At 33.6% G+C, this 18,777-nt stretch overlaps 1 protein-coding gene across 3 annotated transcripts in view; it reads right to left on the minus strand.

The window, feature by feature from the left end:
* The window catches only part of PRMT3 (protein arginine methyltransferase 3), a 126,552-nt gene that overhangs the window by 45,801 nt on the left and 61,974 nt on the right, over positions 1-18,777 (minus strand). For all 3 annotated transcript variants that reach the window (XM_055282149.2, XM_055282150.2, XM_055282152.2), the window contains 3 exons: positions 11,853-11,931; positions 2,727-2,914; positions 370-456 (listed from right to left, as the gene is read on the minus strand). In XM_055282149.2, coding sequence (XP_055138124.1) covers positions 370-456; positions 2,727-2,914; positions 11,853-11,931 — 354 coding nt within the window. The remainder of the gene's footprint in view (positions 1-369; positions 457-2,726; positions 2,915-11,852; positions 11,932-18,777) is intronic.

The following is an 18,777-nucleotide window of genomic DNA, read 5'->3' on the forward strand; positions in this document are numbered from 1 at the left end:
AAAATATTCTACCAAATAAACATATCTTCCATCTAAATTAAATGTAAAGAGTTAAAGGGAGGAATAGGGTATGAACTTTGGTCTTTAAAGTTGAATGCTCCTTACTAATCACGTGATAGGAAATAATGACTCTATAAAGAAAAATCATTACGTAAACAGGGTTTCCTAATACTTTTTCTACTGAATTAAACTTTTTTGAAGTTTACTGACCTATTAACCAGATCTGTTCAATGGCCTAGCAAAGGCAATGGTAGACTGTCAGAGGCAATAGTCATTTTCATTTGTCACAAGCCTGGTAATTAAACTCATTAGCCTGCCAATCAACTGCACTGCTAGTGAAATTTGTAAAAGCAGAATGAAATAGCTTACCGTGCACATGGATGTCTTTGTGATTTTCAGGGTAAAATCTGATGAAAACTCCAAATCTGAGATAGATGTTGTATGGCAATCTATATGCTACCCATTAAAAGGAGTGAAGAAAGAGCTTAGTAAAAATAGTCCAAAAAAAAAAAACAAAACAAAAACAACCCAGACAAACATTACTTCTTTTATGCACAAATGATTATTGGAAACCAAAGTTTTGCAAACTTAACTTACATGCTAATTTTTGGAATTATTTATAAGTTTAAGGAGTACGAGTACTATCATCTTGTTAATTTTTCCTTAACTTACCTTGTAAACAACAGGATTTATCAAATCATAGCTCTAATGTGCTAAAGTTTTCCTGACACACTAAAATAAATACTTTCAAATAAAAAATGTTTTCCTGTGTTTCACCTAACATCACTTTGCCTGTCGTGTATGGTACACCCGCCACAACTGCTATAAATTATGTGTGATAACAGTCAATACATTTATAGGAACTGCCAACTTGAAAACACATGCTAATGAAAAGAAAGTTGTTTTAAAATTCATGTCTGTAATTGTATTTGAAGATAGGTTTTGTTAGATATGAGGAGAAACCACACAATTCAAACAAAACAGCAAAACTATGGAGATTCAATCCAGAGAAAAAATAGCAAAATATGTTTATATTCCATTCTGCCCTTTTTCAAATCCTTCTCCATTATACTTTGGAGAAGGGATGGAATCACCTTTCAACTACAGCAGTCTAACCAGAAGTGTGCTGTAAAGACCGTCATCAGCTGAGTAGATCCAGCCAGGAGTAGATCATAACCCAGTGAATGCAATTAATGTAACCACACATCTGAGCCACTATCGAAAACATTTTAACAGTACAATATGTTTGTGGGAGGACTGGAGAATACACAACAAACTATTTACTTAAATAAATGTTAAAAAAAAAAAAAAGGAGTACGTACACTTTTTAACACCTTGTTTTCAGGTCTAAATTTTTCTGTCTCAACTATTTATTCATAGCAGTTTTTGCATTAAGCAGAGATGACTAGAGAGAGAAATCAGCAACCTCCACCAACTCTCCTCTTTCTGCTCAACTTTAAGGCTTAGTTGGTTATAACTGTACATTCCTATCCTGAGCCAAAGAGCCCAAATAAACTCTTTACTCTCAGTGTACCAGAGCACTGAACAGTCTTATAACCATCAAGCAGACTGTTTTTCTTAAAAGCTGAACGCACTTTTAACTGGCCTGCTCTTGTTAAGAAACTTCACGTTTATTACTCTATACTAACTTTTAGTGCTTTATTCATTTAAGAAAATTAAATATGTACTAAATACTTTGTACAGAGAAGAAATATTGATGCTATATGAAAGTAACAGCATGATTAAAAAGAGAAGACGGCACTTCGGGAGGCTGAGGCAGGCGGATCATGAGGTCGGGAATCAAGACCATCCTGGTCAACATGGTGAAACCCCGTCTCTACAAAAATACAAAAAATTAGCCAGGCATGGTGGTGCATGCCTGTAGCCCCAGCTACTTGGGAGGCTGAGGGCAGGGGAATCGCTTGAACCCGGGAGGTGGAGATTGCAGTGAGCCGAGATCGCGCCGCTGCACTCCAGCCTGGGTGACAGAGAGAGACTGTCTTAAGAGAAAAAAAAAAAAAAAGACAATATCCTGAACCTAACACTGAACATACTGCTGTAGATTTGATTATCTAGTTGAAACAGACAAATTAAGGAGTTAAGAAAAGCAGTATTATTTTTTGCTGCAAAGTTATTAGTGAACCCATGTAAATTCAACATAGAAAAATTCACAATAAAACCAGAGATTAACATGGCAAAAAATAAGATGACAAAACACAAAAGGAATTAACTGAGAAATCTGAACATAGTAGGGCTTTCGTTTCATGGGCAAATTCACTCTATGTAATTACCTAATCTGAAAACGCTGGAAGAAATCTGAATGAGAGAAAAACTGTGTGGAATATATGACACGAATGAATAATCTGGCTGTAAATGAGAAGCTAAAATAAGGCTGGCGGGGGAGGGTGATGAAGCAGAATTGATAATACAGCAGGACTTTTTACCTTGATTAAGCCAAAGTAAATATAAATTGTTCAACCGGTTCAGAGTTAGATTTGAAGGACTGTAAAACTGAGTATAAGGAGTTTTAATATATAGAGAAGTGATTCTAAAGAGATGATATAGTCAACTCGTAAATATTATGACCTCAATTTGTTTTAGACTGATTACAATGGGAAAAGTACTGTTTTGAAAGCCCACATATAAAATCAATATATTATTTTCGAATGTTCAACTAAGAAAAATAGCAATACCATTATAAAAAATAAAGTTGGTAAAACACCTACCTTAATACCACAAGGTTCTGAAATAAGAGTCTTCGGATCTAAAACTTCCACAACAGCTTCTGGAATAACTGCTTTCTTCATGCAGGACATCTTGAAGCCATAGACATCATCCCAAAAAGCAATTCTGTCAGCATGTTTATTCACATCACTCACTGCTACAAGGCTGATAGTGCAAATGTCAGGGTAGACTGTAACAAATAAAATGCCCAACAATTAAGCATGATCTCCCTTTCTTATGGAATATAATTTTTTAAAGGCTAAATGTAAATATCAAATCCATCAGTAAGGATTACTAGCAGTGGGAGATTAATGAAGGTATAGATCAGGAAAAACAACCATGCTTCATCTTGTAGCCTCTTTTAAAAACAGATATGCATTATCATGATGATAAAATTAAAACAAGGATTCCAATGATAGGGTCTGAATTAAAAAAGGATTATATAATTAAACAATCCTGAAATTAACATATTTATTGATATTAAAACTTAAAGTATGCTAACTTAACAGGTACTAGATCTTTACTTATTCCTATATTCCTCTAAAAACATGCAGAAAAGGACAAATCATTTAAAAAGATATGTAGCATATAAGAAAATCATGTAATGGGGTTTTATAGTTTATAAAAGTTTATATAGAAGACCACTTCATATTACTCTCATTTAATAGAAAAATATTTATAAGCATAAAGTATGTGCCAGACATATGTGCCAGTCTAATTTATAGACTATGGACACATATCACTATCCTCAATAAACTTATATTTAGACTATTTTGAAAAAAGAAATGCATAGTTATTTGTGAGGTAATAAATACTAAGAATGGGAGCATACAATGTACTAAGGGAGCTCATGGCAAAACCAGCTAATTCAGACTTAGCTGGAGCAGGGGAGAAGGGATAATATATAAGGTAAGAAGTGAAGCCCAGTAAGTTGGGAGTGGGAAGGGAAAGCGTATTCTAGGCAAAGTGAGCAGCAGTGTGCATAAAGAGTCACAATAGATGGGATGGCCCATATACAATCTAATTTAGAGAGAAATAGACACAAGGCTAGAAAGGTCAGTAGAGACCAAAGACTACATGCTGAGTAAACCAAATTAGTAAATTGGACTTAATTCTAAGAATAATGATAATCCAGTAAAAAATTTTACATAGGGTAGCAACATGACTAGATTTTGATTTTAGACACACCACCTGGAATGCAATGTGGAGAATAATGGGAGGGTCTAAGATGAAAACAGAGACAAATAAAGAGATGGTTAAAATAAACCAGGTGATCTGAACTAGGATATTGCTGTGGGAATGGAAAGGATGAGACGTATTCAAGGGATATTTATGAAGTAGAACTCAGAGGACTTTGAGGCTGCAGGGGAAAAGGTCAAGAATGACAGTATTTAGCTTTAGTAACAGCACAGATTGTGGTACTAACCATTATAATAGGACATAAATATGGGAAGATTCAAAAGGAACAGGAGCATTTAGTGCTTAAGAGATAAACAGATAAAAATGTCTGAAATGTAGCTGAATACAAAGGTCTGAAATTCAAAAACGGATATCTAAGTTGAAGACATAAATTTGGAGACCACAGGCATATAAATAAAAGATAAGTAATGGGAGTTCATGAGACCTAGGGAGAATAGATAATGAATACTAGAATTCAAGGGACTTGACCGAGAAGCTGGACTGAATAATTATAGAAGCTTTCCCACATTATGCCCTGTCATTTCATCATTAAAGAGGAACATATAATAAGGGTATAGTTAGGTGGTCAGCAAACATTTTTTGTGAAGTTACCAGTTTAGGTTTTGTGGACAAAACTGACCTTTGTTGTAACTACTGCTTTCTGCTATTGGTGTGAAAGCAGCCACAGACAATATGTAAACAAATGAGCATGGCTGTGTTCCAATAAAACTTTATCTACAAAACAGGCAGCAGGCTAGATACAGATACCCTTGATATAAATGAGCAGAAATAGAGGGGGGTTATTATCAGGGCCACCATATGGTCCTACTTCAGGGAGTGCCATTCACACTATATAGTTCATGGGAACTGAATATCCTCTGGAGTTGTGCAGTACACAGACATTCAAGATACTTAACATAGCTGATACAGTTCTGCTATTTTAGAATATCTTTTAAAATCTTGCTGAAGTTTTAAAATGTGATCAGTCTCTCTATCAGGGTTAGCAGACTATGGCCCATAGTCAAATCCAGCCTGCTGCCAGTTTTTGTATTAATATATAAAGTTTAGCTGTAACACTACCACATTCATTTGTTTACATGTTGTCTGTGGCCACACTGCACTACAATGGCAGAGTTGAATAGTTGGGACAGGGGCTATATGGCCTACAAAACTGAAAAAAAAATTTACTATATGGCCTTTTACTGAAAAAATTTACTTATCTCTGGCTCTATATTAAGTAATATATTAGTGACACCATAAAACTAAAGATAACTTTTTTATAAGAAAAAATTGTAACTTACTAAAAGTAATAAAACAATTTTGAAATTGTTGGTAATTAGAAGAGAAACTAAAGAAGAACATGATTTTATTTTTGGGTGTTGTGTATTTTTCAAATTATTTGTCTTTCACAACAATACAGAAAAGCACAGTTTTTATATTGCTAGAATTTGGAAATAAAATTATTTTTAATCTTTCGGTTAGTAAGATCTGTGAATATACATAAAGATATGTAATCAGTGTTATAGGTCCATTTGGTTCTATAACCACCTCCTCACAGCTGGCTAAAATCTTGGACCACCTGCCAGAATCCTGACCCTTTACCTTCGCATTCTGAAACATTTGTCATTTGATTTTTGTCAGATAGAAGCTATAATTGAATAATTATTTCTTGTTGTAGGTGAAATTAACAAAGCGCTGATTGGACAAAAGCACCCTCTTAACAGACCATTTATAAATCCATGGCTTTGACATCTGTGTCCTTCTCGATTCACTGCCCAGAATTCATTTGTCACTAGAACGGCTCACATGGTGAATAGATAAAGATGGGAAATCCTTTATCCCTTAGAAATGCCTCATAAACTTTTGGACACTAAAGGATAAGATAGAGATGCATAAAGAAACAATTTCTAGTAAACACTAGGAATTTTGTATCACTGTTTGTATAAATAACCACAGAGTAAAAAGATTTAAAACAAAGGAGATAGTAAATAAGTCAAAATAAACCACTTTTTTCACAATATATATGAACAATATGAAGATTTTAGTGAAATAACAATGGTAGCAAAAATGCTTGATATGCATAAAAGAAAATGTACTAAAAAGTAACCAAATGGGAATTAAATGAGCTTTAAAAATTAGTTTCTAGTTTATATAATAAAGGTATCTTTAAAAAGTAATATTTATTTGGAAATTGGACTCATTTCCCCATCATTCATTTATAAATAATGACTAGACCCACTAACGTTTAGCTAAGGCTAACATACAGCTATAATATGCTTTGAAAAAGTATATGCTGAAAAATAAAAAATGACACTACTGCTCTATTACAAACTCAAACTAATAAATGTGAAAAACGCAGATCTGAAGATGAGGAAGTAGACAGTTATGAAAATACTAAAGGAATCCTTTAAGCACTATGAACCAATGCCAGTGGCTGATTATATTGAGATAATCTATGTAAAAGTGTAGAAAATGTGAAGTGCTGTATAAAAGGTAAATGTTAATACCACAATGCTGAAATTCATTTCATAACTTTTATAAAGTATAAACCTAATGCTAATCTCATGTTCACCAGTTGTAACTCAGACTGGGAATTAACATTTATTAAGCAACTACTTTGTGTCAAGCATCTCATTTAGACTTTTGAATAATTTTACAAAGTTGGATTATAATCTTCATTTTATAAATTAAAAAAAACTTAAATTCAGAGAGTAACTTGGGCAGAGAGTAACTTGCCCAAATACCTGGTCTTCTTCAGCTAACCAGATAACTAGTCAGCTGACATAGCAGAGATTCAACTTAAGGTCTAACTGCAAAATCCACATGCTTTCCATTATGCATGATACCACATTTTAATGCTTTTCAAATGGAAGAAAAGGAAAGAGGAACCCCAGGTTCCGAAGGTAAACGGTACTTGTTGGAAGAGAAGGAAGGAGAAAGGGGGTTGAAAAGAGTGGAGATAAATAAAATTTCAGGACAAAGTAAGGAAAATGGTAACATTTAAGCTTATTTTGCTCAGAGCAAAGCAATGAGATGACAAGGCAAAAACAAAACAAAAACACTAAAAAGGAAAGCAAGCAAGCAAGGTCAAGAGGTCAAGACCAGCCTGGCCACCATGTTGAAACCCCATATCTACTAAAAATACAAAGAATTAGCTGGATGTGGTGGCAGGGCGCCTCTAATTCCAGCTACTTGAGAGGCTGAGGCAAGTGAATTGCTTGCGCCCAGAAGGCAAAGGTTGCAGTGAGCCAAGATCATGCCACTGCACTCCAGCCTGGGTGACAGGGACAGACTCCATTAAAAAAAATAAAAAAGACAACTTAAAAATGTAAAGATACATTATGCTCATGAACTGGAAAACTCAATATTAAAATGCTGATCATTCTCAAATTGATAAATTCATTCAATCCAATCCCTTCATAATTCTAGCAGTCTTTTTTTTAAAGCAGAAATAGCCAGATTCTAACATTTATTTTAAACTCTCCCCTGCCACATGACCAAACTATCAAAGCAATTTTTAAAAAGATCAAAATGGGGAGATTTTCCTTACCTGACCAAGACTCAGTATAAAGTTACAGTAATTAAGACAGTATGTTACTGGTGAAAGGACAGCCTTAAAGATCAAATAAACACAAAAATAGACTCACATGAATATGGCCAATTAATTTTCAAGATATGCCAAGCAATTCATGGGAAATAATAGCATTTCAATTAAGGGTGCTAGAAAATATTAATATCTAACCTTACCTCACACTATACACAAAAATTAATTTGAAATAAATCATAGACATAAATGTAAAAACTGAAATTCCAAGAAACACAGGAAAATTCTGTGTGACCTTGAGTAAAGCAAAGATTTCTTAAGACATTTTTCTTAATATGACAGAGACTGAGCACATGTTTAAGAGTCATCTGTATTTCCTTTTTTGTAAGTCACCATTCAATTATTTGTCCAATTTTCTATTGGATCTGTGGTCTATTTATTTATATAATCTACTTATATGTGGGAGAGATTAGCTTTTTGTTGTGACAGAAATTGAAAAGTTATTTTCAGTATGTAGTTTCTCTTGTGACTTTGCTTATAGCACATTCTGCCATTTAGAAATTTATATAGATGTAATTAGATTTATCAATGTTTCTTTCAGGGTTTCTGAATTAAAATTCTTATTTAGAAAGACTCCCTTCCCCCAAGTTTATAAACCTATGTTTCTTTCTAGTATTTGTAGCATTTGACTTCTCTTGCATTTAATCTTTGATTATTTGAAATTCACAGTGTACAATTTATTGTGTGGATTAAACTTTACTTTTTTTTTACACAATTGTCTCAATAGAATTTGCTACAGTATATCATTTCTTCAATTATATGAGATGCCATGTATAGTTAGGCCTATACCACTCTCTTCAACGCATCTCTCCATTCAAGAACCAATAATATATTGTTTTAATTATTAAGGCTTTATAATGTGATTTAATGTTTGGTAGCAGTATTCCTTCTGCTACCCTCATCCTGCACCGTTCTATTTTTCAGAAAAATTAGGAATCAAATTATCTCATAATTCATTTGACCCAAAGAAGGTGGGAATTGCTACTTCAGCTGTTTTTAAAAGTCTCTTTTCTGAAGTATAATTTATATGCAGCAAAACTCACTCTTTTTGGTATATATTTGCATGTGCTTTGATAAAGTCACACAGTTATGCAATCACCACCATAGTCAAGAGACATAGACAGGATCTACCACCACCAACCTCATCACTCAATTTAATGTTAGCTTTGTAGTGCTAAATGTACTTAATAATTCTACTACTTGATCTGTCAGCTTTAAATAATATTCTTTAAGTTTCTATTATTAAAGATAAAGCAATTAAAATGTGAACACTTCTACCTGCTGTCTGCATTCCCTTTCCAATTTTTGTGAGATGGAGTATTTGACACTGTTAGCATATAAAACATTTATATTCTATGTTGTCATCCTAAAATATACATTTATTTTAGTCTTAATTGTAGTTGTAAAAACACCCATTGGTCATAACCAATATTTTCCTATTTTTCCTCCTCATCTCTTGTTGGCTGCATGTAAAACATTACAATTCCTGATACACAATTGGTGCTTAGTAAATATTAGCTAGAAACAGTAGAAATCGTTGCTAGTAAACCTGCTTTCATGAACTTTACAAAATTAGTTTTCTTAGAAGGGTAGTAAATATATAACTCTAAAATACAGTGGAATTGCTTGATTGATAATGGGGTAGATGAACATCCAAGTTATTGCCTGTGCTTTATAAAGCCTTTACTGCTCACCATAATATGTATGGTGAGACATAAATTGAACTTAAACTCATGTAAAAATAAATTGTGGTCCCATCATGTTTGTATGGGTCTTCAATATTCTCCCTCTCTCATACTGCATTCATTTTATAATCTTTTTACTACTAATTACTTGGTAAATCTTTCCTTCAGAAAAACAGAAAGGAAAACTTTGCTTTGTGATAAAACAATGAGCATCTAAATGACCGGTGATATGCATCAAGACATACTCAAAAACACAAATAGACTCAACTGTTTTGTGTTACTCTTTTCTGAATTTTCTTTCTCTTGATTCTGTTAACAAATAACATTCAACAGCACTGCTTAAGGAGTTAAATGCTGACCTCTCTTAAATATACCTCTCTATTATCTTAATACTAATATTAGCTATATAAAAGTATAGAAAGAGCTAGATATATGAGCCTCTACTTTATCCCTCTTATGATAAGAAATAGCTCTGCCACTGTTCACATTGCTGTAAGTTCTTCATGAATTTCAGTGAGAATTCAATTTAAATGTATTAAGTTGCTGTCAGTTCCTCAATAAGATCAAGTCAGGCAGGTCTGGAAACAGTTACTTGGATCTTCCCTAGAACGTCAAGGCAATAATCAAATTTAAAAAATACATTTTAGTAGGAAAACAAGGCTTAGTAAAAAGAACATGAATATTGGAGGCTGGCAGATGTGAGTTTAAAAAAAAATCATGGTTTGGCCATTTAATATGTGTCATCCAGGACACTTTTAGGAGACTGTTTCTAAAATCTCAAAGGGCTATTATGAGGATTATGTCTAGTAACATAAATGAAGGTAAAGTATATTGTTTGGCAGCCAGTAGATGGTCAACAAATGATGGATAGTGTTGTCTTTAAGTCATTAAATGTTACAGTTTATGTATCCCTAATCTGAAAATCTGAAATGCTCCATGTTCTAAAACTTTTTAAGCACTGACATGAACCCAAAGGAAATGCTCACTGGAACATTTCAGACGTCCGATTTTCAGATAAGCATGCTCAACCAGTAAGTATAATGCAAAGATTGTACTCCGAAACCCCCCAAAACACAAAATCTGAAACACTGCAGGTCCCAACCATTTTAGATAAGGGATATTCAACCCGTAGTAGTCATTAAAAAAACAAAACCACTGCAGTCATAGAAAGTTGCAGCCAATTGTTGCGGGGTAAAATATATCTAAAAATTCCAGCCACGTTCATGACAGAGATTGGGAACATATCTTGAAATGGTTGCAGAAAATAAAGTGATAAAATGGGCACATTTTGAAAAAGAAAGGCAATCCATTTAAATGCTATTATAAAAAGAACTCTTGTTCTGGAGAATTTTCTCTGGCCTTACTGATTTTTTTTTTTTTTTTTTTTTTTGAGATGGAGTCTCGCTCTGTCACCCAGGCTGGAGTGCAGTGGCAGGATCTCCTCTCACTGCAACCTCCGCCTCCCGGGTTCAAGCAATTCTCCTGTCAGGACTACAGGCACCTGCCACCATGCCCAGCTAATTTTTGGATTTTTTTTTTTTTTTTTTAAGTAGAGACGGGGTTTCACCATATTGGTCAGGCTGGTCTTGAACTCCTGACCTCAGGTGATCTGCCCGCCTCGGCCTCTCAGAGTGCTGGGATTACAGGCATGAGCCACCGCACCTGGCCGGCCTGATTTTTAATTGTACCAAAACTGCCAAAGTAATTTCATAGAACATGGATGGCAGGAGGCATAACTATGGTCAAGTCCTTTGCATCACTAGTTTGAAATGCCTGCCCCTTTCATGTGACAGTTTTACCAACTGTATTCTGACCATGGAAACCATTTACTGATTCTGAGGCTTTGAGAAAGGTAAGATGCAGGAAGATAAGTGAAGGAGGAACATGTCATTCAATTCGGTTTTAATGATTCTTTAAATGATTCAATTCAATAAACATGGATGATGCCCCATCTACGTCCTAGAAGCTGTGGAGCTCATTTAAGAGTTAAAGCTAAACAAACATAATCCCTGTCCTGAAAGACAATTATTTTGTATGTATATAATTGCTCACAGCAGACGGTCTGTAAAAACAGTATCTCACTCTGAGTATGCAGAGTTAATATGATTAAATGTTTTCCAGAGACATTAAAAGAAAGCCTTCCAAATTTATTAGGGTCCCTTTATATGTGGATTGGTTATGTGGCACTTTTAAAACTTATTAGAAACCAGTCACTACTTGAAATGTTCTCAGAAAACCACAGAGAAGTCAGGTTTACAGATTTAGTGAAGTCATGAATAATTTCGAACTTAGAATGAAACATGCCATTGGGAAAAAAGGGAACTAAATGACATGAGGATTAAAAATAAAAAGGAGTTTGTTAGATTTGTGTTTGAATATCAACAAAAAGCTTCCAAAACCTAGTCTTTAGATATTTATTAAAAGGACCTTTTAATAAAAGCATTCTTGAGAATACCATTACCTTGAAGTCCCCCATATCTTATATAATATTCTACTTTCAACAATATAGTAAACAAATGTCTTAAAGCTTCTTGTAATGGAAACATCTTTCATCTCTATCAGGAACTTCCTCAGCCATGCATAGTTCATTTGAAATCCAAAGGTTCATCTGGTTCTGCTAGACTACAATTAGATTATTAAAACCAGAATTTTATACTCACCCGAGCCTCCTTTTGCCAAGTATTTGTTCTTTGCATAAAGGACAGAATCTAACATAGACTCAAACAGAAGAAAATATCCCTGCATAAAAAAAGGGGAAAAAAAGAGTTTAGAAATGTGCAATACTCTCATAAGCAGGTCAATTTAAACATCGGTGCTACTCTTTTAATTACAAAATTTTTTTTTGTTTCTGCCATAGATGTAATAATATTCTGCAAAATCTGAAACTTTTTTGCAGTAAAAGTTATTGGAAAATCAGGCCAGCTTATAAAGTGAACCCAGAAAGTTTATTGTGGTAAAATATACTGCATTTTCTTTATCTATGATTCTACTTTCCAGACTACTCTTTCTTCCTCATTAAAAAATGTTGGGATAGAAATTATTAACAAGCCCTATAACTCCCTGGAATGATGCAATATCCATCTAGAGCAGTGGTTCTCCACTTGATTTTACCCGCTGGGGAACATGTGGCAATGTCTGAGTAATTTTTGATTGCTGCAACTAGGGGTGGGGGATGAACGAGATGCTACTGGCATCTACTGTGTAGAGCCAAGGTATGTTGGTAAACATCTTACAATGCACAGGACAGCTTCTTACAAGAAAGAATGGCCTGGCCCAAAATGTCAATAGTGCTAAAGTTGAGAAACTCTAGTCTAGAAAACCATTTCCCAAATAATTTCCTGTCTAGTGACTTTCTTTTTGGTATTAAAAAAAAGAAGAAAGGGGAGGGATCCTTAGTCAAAAAGGTTTAAGAAACACCAGGTGCCATATCCTCCTATTGGAGATTCTTAATGTGCATGAGCACACTAAAAGTTCTGAGTAGTTCTTATGGTAAAGAGAACTGCTAAACATATTTTAACCAAGTATTACCTATTTTCTAACTACAGACCTTTTTTTTCTATTTAACATCTATCAACACCTTGCAGAACTAGTGTTTATGGAAATATAATTCATGAAACATGATCCTGGTATAGTACCGATTTTAGAGTATGACAATGAATCCTCTACCAAGAAAGGGTAAATACAGTACAAATGAAAAAAGAATTTGCCACTATTGGTGTCACAAATATGCTACATTCTAACACTGTGCTTCACAGTTTATTATACAAATGACAAATAATCATGACTGAGAAATCACTATCAGTTTCAGTCAGTCTTTCTCCTTCTAGGGTCCAACCCCCCAACAGCCCTATGCAGCAGGGAAAGCCAAGTGCTCAGCACATAGTACACCTTATTGCTCAGGGTGAACCAACATTAATTTTACCTTTACTTTAGCATTCTATATCAAAACTGTTCTAATCCACTCATTTGTTCTGTGCACAAATAAATGATCAGTGAGGTAAATATAATATTCTTTAACCACATTAACAAAAAACATTTTAAAGGTTTCTCTAGAACAAGAAAAACCTGCAAACCCAGAATGGATAATCTTCACAAGAGATTAACAGCAATTTTAATTTACAGAAAATACAGCTCTCATGCTTGAATCACTTACAAAGGAACTGAACTGAATTGCCGGAACTCTACATTGGTATTGACCTATTCCTCCCAACACACTAATTCATTGATACAAAAAAACTGCCTAGTAAACAGAGGCTTAGGAACAAAGCTTGTTTATCAATATGTTACTTTAGGAAAATTAAGGAGTTGACAGAAACATGTTTTTCTGGATAGAGTACTTCAGTAATATGTAAAATTCTTACAAGTTAGTTCCCCATTAATATTATCTATGTATTCAAAGAACAAGGGACTGATGGGATTCTACTAAGAAATCGTTACCAATCTGACATATTCATGCAGATTACACACACAAATGCTTATAAATAGGCATTCAACTGTTGCTTATAATTATAATTTATGCCAAGGAATTATTAAATGGAAGGCATCTATCTTATGAAGAAAAGATTGGCTGGTAAAACACAATAGATTTGGTGAAAAAAAATGGTCCCTATTTGCAAGACTGCTGTGTTTTAAAACTTAAAATAAAATAAATAAAATTAACACTTTAGTACAAATAAGGTATTCACTACATTCCAATACTTTTTGGACAAAGGCCCAAAAACGTTTGTATTGATCTGTCATTGTCAAATTGTTTTCTAGTATTCTTTCAGCTCAGCTGTTACCTTATCACAACAGCTCAGCTGTTACCTTATCTGATGTTCCTACATAAAATATCCTTTCTTTTTCTTTCATCAAGCTCCATTTCTTTATCCTGCTTTGTATTTCATCATAGCACTTATGAATGAAAATACTATTTATTTTTGTTTTTATTTTGTCTCCTTGCTAAAATATCAGCTCCAAGATCAAGGACTTTGTCATATTGTTTGAAGTTATATTCCTGAAGGCTGAAAATGTGTCTGGTACATAGTAGGAACTCAATATGTAACTTTAAAATGAATAAATGAATAAAAGTTGTTAATACTATGGGTAATATTATATTTGTTAAAATGAAACTGCTTGCTTTTTATTTTTGTGGTACAAATTAAAATGTTATTTTAAAATATGTGGTTTTCTAAAATTAAAACTGACAAATAATGGTGGTGATAATCGTTAAAATTCATTGTAATGCCTCTATAAAAATTATTTCATTTAATTCTCCCCCAATGCACCGTTTATTATTCCAATTCAATTTATTTATGTTAAGTTGCGATCTAAAATGATAGTTCAGTCACATAAATGGGGAGTGAATGAGACAGAATTTGAACCTTGATCTCACTACACAAGTTCTGAATCACCCTTTTATGTTGCCTCTTAAATTGATTTGCCTAATTGAAAATAAGATTTAGTATGTGTATTATACTACATTTGTAATTAAGGATTCAAGCATTCTAAAAATGAAAAATTTTCCATAGACCATATTAAACAAGATTAGAATTTACAACAGGTGTGCAATCATTTCAGAGTAATATCTCAGTTGGCAACTGGCTCTTAGCCACCATTCACTGTGAAAATATTAGTTTGGAAAAATCAATGCAAATAGTAGAATATATACAGAACTAATAAGACATTCATGAGATAAAATATCCAGTTAAAAATATTAGCAGATGAAAAGATTCACATATGTATTGCTAACGGTCATTGTCCTTTCTCTCAACTTTCCACTTTGCTAAACTTCATTTTACGATAGGCTCCCTATGTGATACAACAGCCTTTAAATTCCTGGGAATTGTCCTTGGTTCTGAACCAAGTCATTTATTACTGATATCAGAAGGCTCTGGTCCAAATGCCCCGCTCATCTGCAGTGTAATTCAGACTGTAATTTCACAGGCTGCTGCCTCACCTGTAGGGGTGCCATCTGGAAGGAGAATTACGCCTGATATTTTCTCCCATGATGCTCATGGGCATTCTTCTTTCAATAGTGACATTTACTTTTAAAAAATTAAATACTGCATTTATACTTTAATGATTACTATAAAGCAACATATGGAATTAAATCAGGGACTAGAATATTAACCTCATTCATTGAAGTGGGAATCTTATTTTTAAAATGGCTGTTCATATCTTCTTGGATTAGATACATTAGTGATAAATGAAACTTTTGATACGTTGAGTATAAGGTGCCTTTCTAATTTTTAGTTCAAATAACTGAATTACTGATACATCTCTAGGCAAAATTTAACTATTAAAAAAAAGGTAAGGCAAGGGAGAGTTACAAATATAATAGAAGAGTTAATCTGAAAGATGATGACAAAGAATCAATAATCTGAAATATTTAAAGATTACCTGCAACAAATACACAAGCCTATATAATCATAATTTCTAGGTAGTATATCTCTGAATCATAATAAGTAGTTGATAACATTTTTACGAGTATTACCCTCAAATTCTGTAACACTCACTGTAGACAGAATTTTTTGATGTGATTGGAGCTGGCAGTCAGTTGTTAATGGGAAACAAGACATTTTAAGTAAAAACATACAGATTTGTTTGCCAACATTCTTTGAGGATATATCCACTGACTGGAATCCTCATCATTTTCCCTACCTAAACCACATTCATAGGTTTTAGGTAATTTCCAGTTTTGGTTCCTTTAAATAGAAGAAAAAAAAAATATATGAGCACTTGCCAAGTAGAGAATCCTCCTTGAATTCCATGATTTCCACCCTCCTACTCGGGCTCTTCAAACTAGGAGGAGACAACTCAGGAAGGAGAAAACACTAAAAAAACACTGTGGAATGGAGTAAAACAATTTGTTTACAATTTACAATTGTTTGTGAGTAAAACAATTTTCCTCGCTCCATTCCACAGCATTTTTTTTTTTTTTAACTTTATGAATATATTTTATTTATCCCAATATATCCAAAAATAGTATACTTTAACACGTATTCAATATAAGAATTATTATTGAGATATGTGATATTCTTTTTTTTTTTTTTTTTTGGAGAAAGTAGTTTATTCAAATCCAAGGCCATTTATAATGAGCAAAGAGTATGAATAAAACATATTAATTTTAATACTTTTTTTTTTTCTTTTTTTTTTATTATACTTTAGGGTTTTAGGGTACATGTGCACAATGTGCAGTTTTGTTACATATGTATCATTCTAAAGCAGGGTTTCTCGATATTGACACTAATGACATTTTGGGCCAGATAAATTTGTAGGGGCTTTCCTGTCCATTGAAGGATGTTTAGCAGCATTCCTGGGCTCTACTCACTGGCACCATTGTCCCCACCCAACCCAGGGTCCCAAATTCTAACGATCTAAAATGTTTCCAGAGATTGCCCAAGGCTCAAATATCCCCAGGAGTGTGAAATTGTCCCCTCTTCCACCCCATTGAAAACCACTGTTCTAGAGGTATCCAAAAGGCAAATAAATAAGCATTCTTTCCTAATCTACTGTGTTCTCTGCTTAAAAGTACCAAACTTAAGGTCTTACAGAATGCAATGCCATCTCTATTTATTTCACTGTTATAACAGCCTTAAACATTTTTACTGCAAAGTTTTTTCAATGATTCCCCAGTCTATCACTTGACCCTTCCATCTTAAAATGTGCTAATGCTGACCACCTAATTTATCATAAATGTGATAATGAAATTACATGAGAGTTTTCAAAGTAATTACATAAAATCCTTTTGGGTAAGATACTTTCCTTACAGCTCCACAGTGCCTGATAAAGATTATATTACACTGTTAGGCACTTGGCAAAATACAAGCGGCTGATGATATCACTCAACAGGGATACCTTTACCCTTTGCACTTATTTGCCATAGAATGGGTAGGAAAATGTGTTGGCATCTGTATACACACACATAGACATCTTTGTACAATGTTTAATGTATTTGGACAAGATAAATTTCTTAAAGTAGAATTCTTGGATTAAAGGATATGCACATTCAAAATTTTGATACGTGTCATCAAACTGCCCACAGAAAGACGACGACAATTTTTATTCCCGCAACTGTATGAGTGGAGTAAAGACCTAAATGTAAAAGGGAAGGGTATAGAGCTTATGGAGAATATTTTCACGTTCCCGTGGGAAAAAAGTCTGACCATAAAGACCAATACATTTGACTATGTTAAAACCCAGAACCTCTACTCATAAAAACAATGAAGTCACAGAGTCTGAAAAGATATTGGCCAGCCACACACATACACACGTTTGTATATTTTCCATCTCCAATGAAGAATACTAATTGTTAAAAAAAAAAAAGAGTATGCAACCCAAAAGAAAAATGGGCAAAATAATTATATACAATTACTTCATAAGACAAAGAATATATTACTTCATTAGTAATTCAAACACAATGGGAAACTACTACATAACTACGAGATTAGCAGTCACACAATACCCAGGGTTGAGAAGTCTGTGGAGGTATGAAATAAAATTTTACTGCAGTACTTTGGAAAAGTACAGTACTTTGGAATTATCTATTAACATGTAAGAGCAGCACATCCTGTGATCTAGCAACTCTACTCCTAATTGTATACCCAGACATGAGTGCTGAAGTGTAAGAGCACACATGTACAAGCGCACTATAGCACTATTATTTGCATAATAAACTGGAAATGATCCAGTGCCCACCAACAGTAAAACTTAAAAAACACTTTCCTACGATGTGTTTCTTGTGGTACATTCATACAACGACATCTACAGAAAATAAATTATCCTTATAAGCAATACAAGTGAATGTTATAACATGACTGAGTGAAGAAAGCAAAAAAACTCATCTTAAAAAGATATGTTTTGCTCCATTTATATAAATTTCAAAAACTGGTAAATATAAACTACACTGTTTAGGGATGTAAGTATAAGTGGTAACAGCAAAAAGAAAGGCACAGAAATGATTATCATAAAGGTCAGGAGAGTGGTTATCTCTGGGGTATGGAGTTGTAACTGAGAAATGATATTTGGATGTCTTCTTTCTATATTTTCACTTGGCTGATGATCACACAGGTGTTCATTATATAACTATTTGTTATTACTGTACCTATAAGTTTATGCAATTTTCTGTGTATGGTACATTTCACAACTAAAAAGTTATACAAAGAAGATTTATATAACTAGCATATATAATATACAATAATGTGGGTGATAAAGAAGCCAAACTATCAATGACACATAATAACCTAATGTGTATGCACCTAATAACCATATAAAAATACCTGAAGCAAAACCTGACAGAACTGAAAGAGAAAGAGACAACCCTGAAGTATAGGTAGAAATTTCATTCTTCTTCTTTCAGTAATTAACAGAATTAATAGACAAAAGAAATAAGGATTTAAAAGACCTGAACAACTTGACTCAAATGGCAATTATGTAACACTCCAACAATAACAGAGTAGGTACTTCATTCTAAATCAATGTGGAACATTCAATAAGAGAGAAAATATGCTGGGCCATAAAGCAAGTCTGAACAAATTTAAAGGAATGATAGCATATAGAACATGTTCTCTTATCACAACCAAATTAAATTAGAAATTAATAACA

This window comes from Symphalangus syndactylus, chromosome 6, assembly GCF_028878055.3.
Source record: "Symphalangus syndactylus isolate Jambi chromosome 6, NHGRI_mSymSyn1-v2.1_pri, whole genome shotgun sequence".
Taxonomy (NCBI): domain Eukaryota; kingdom Metazoa; phylum Chordata; class Mammalia; order Primates; family Hylobatidae; genus Symphalangus; species Symphalangus syndactylus.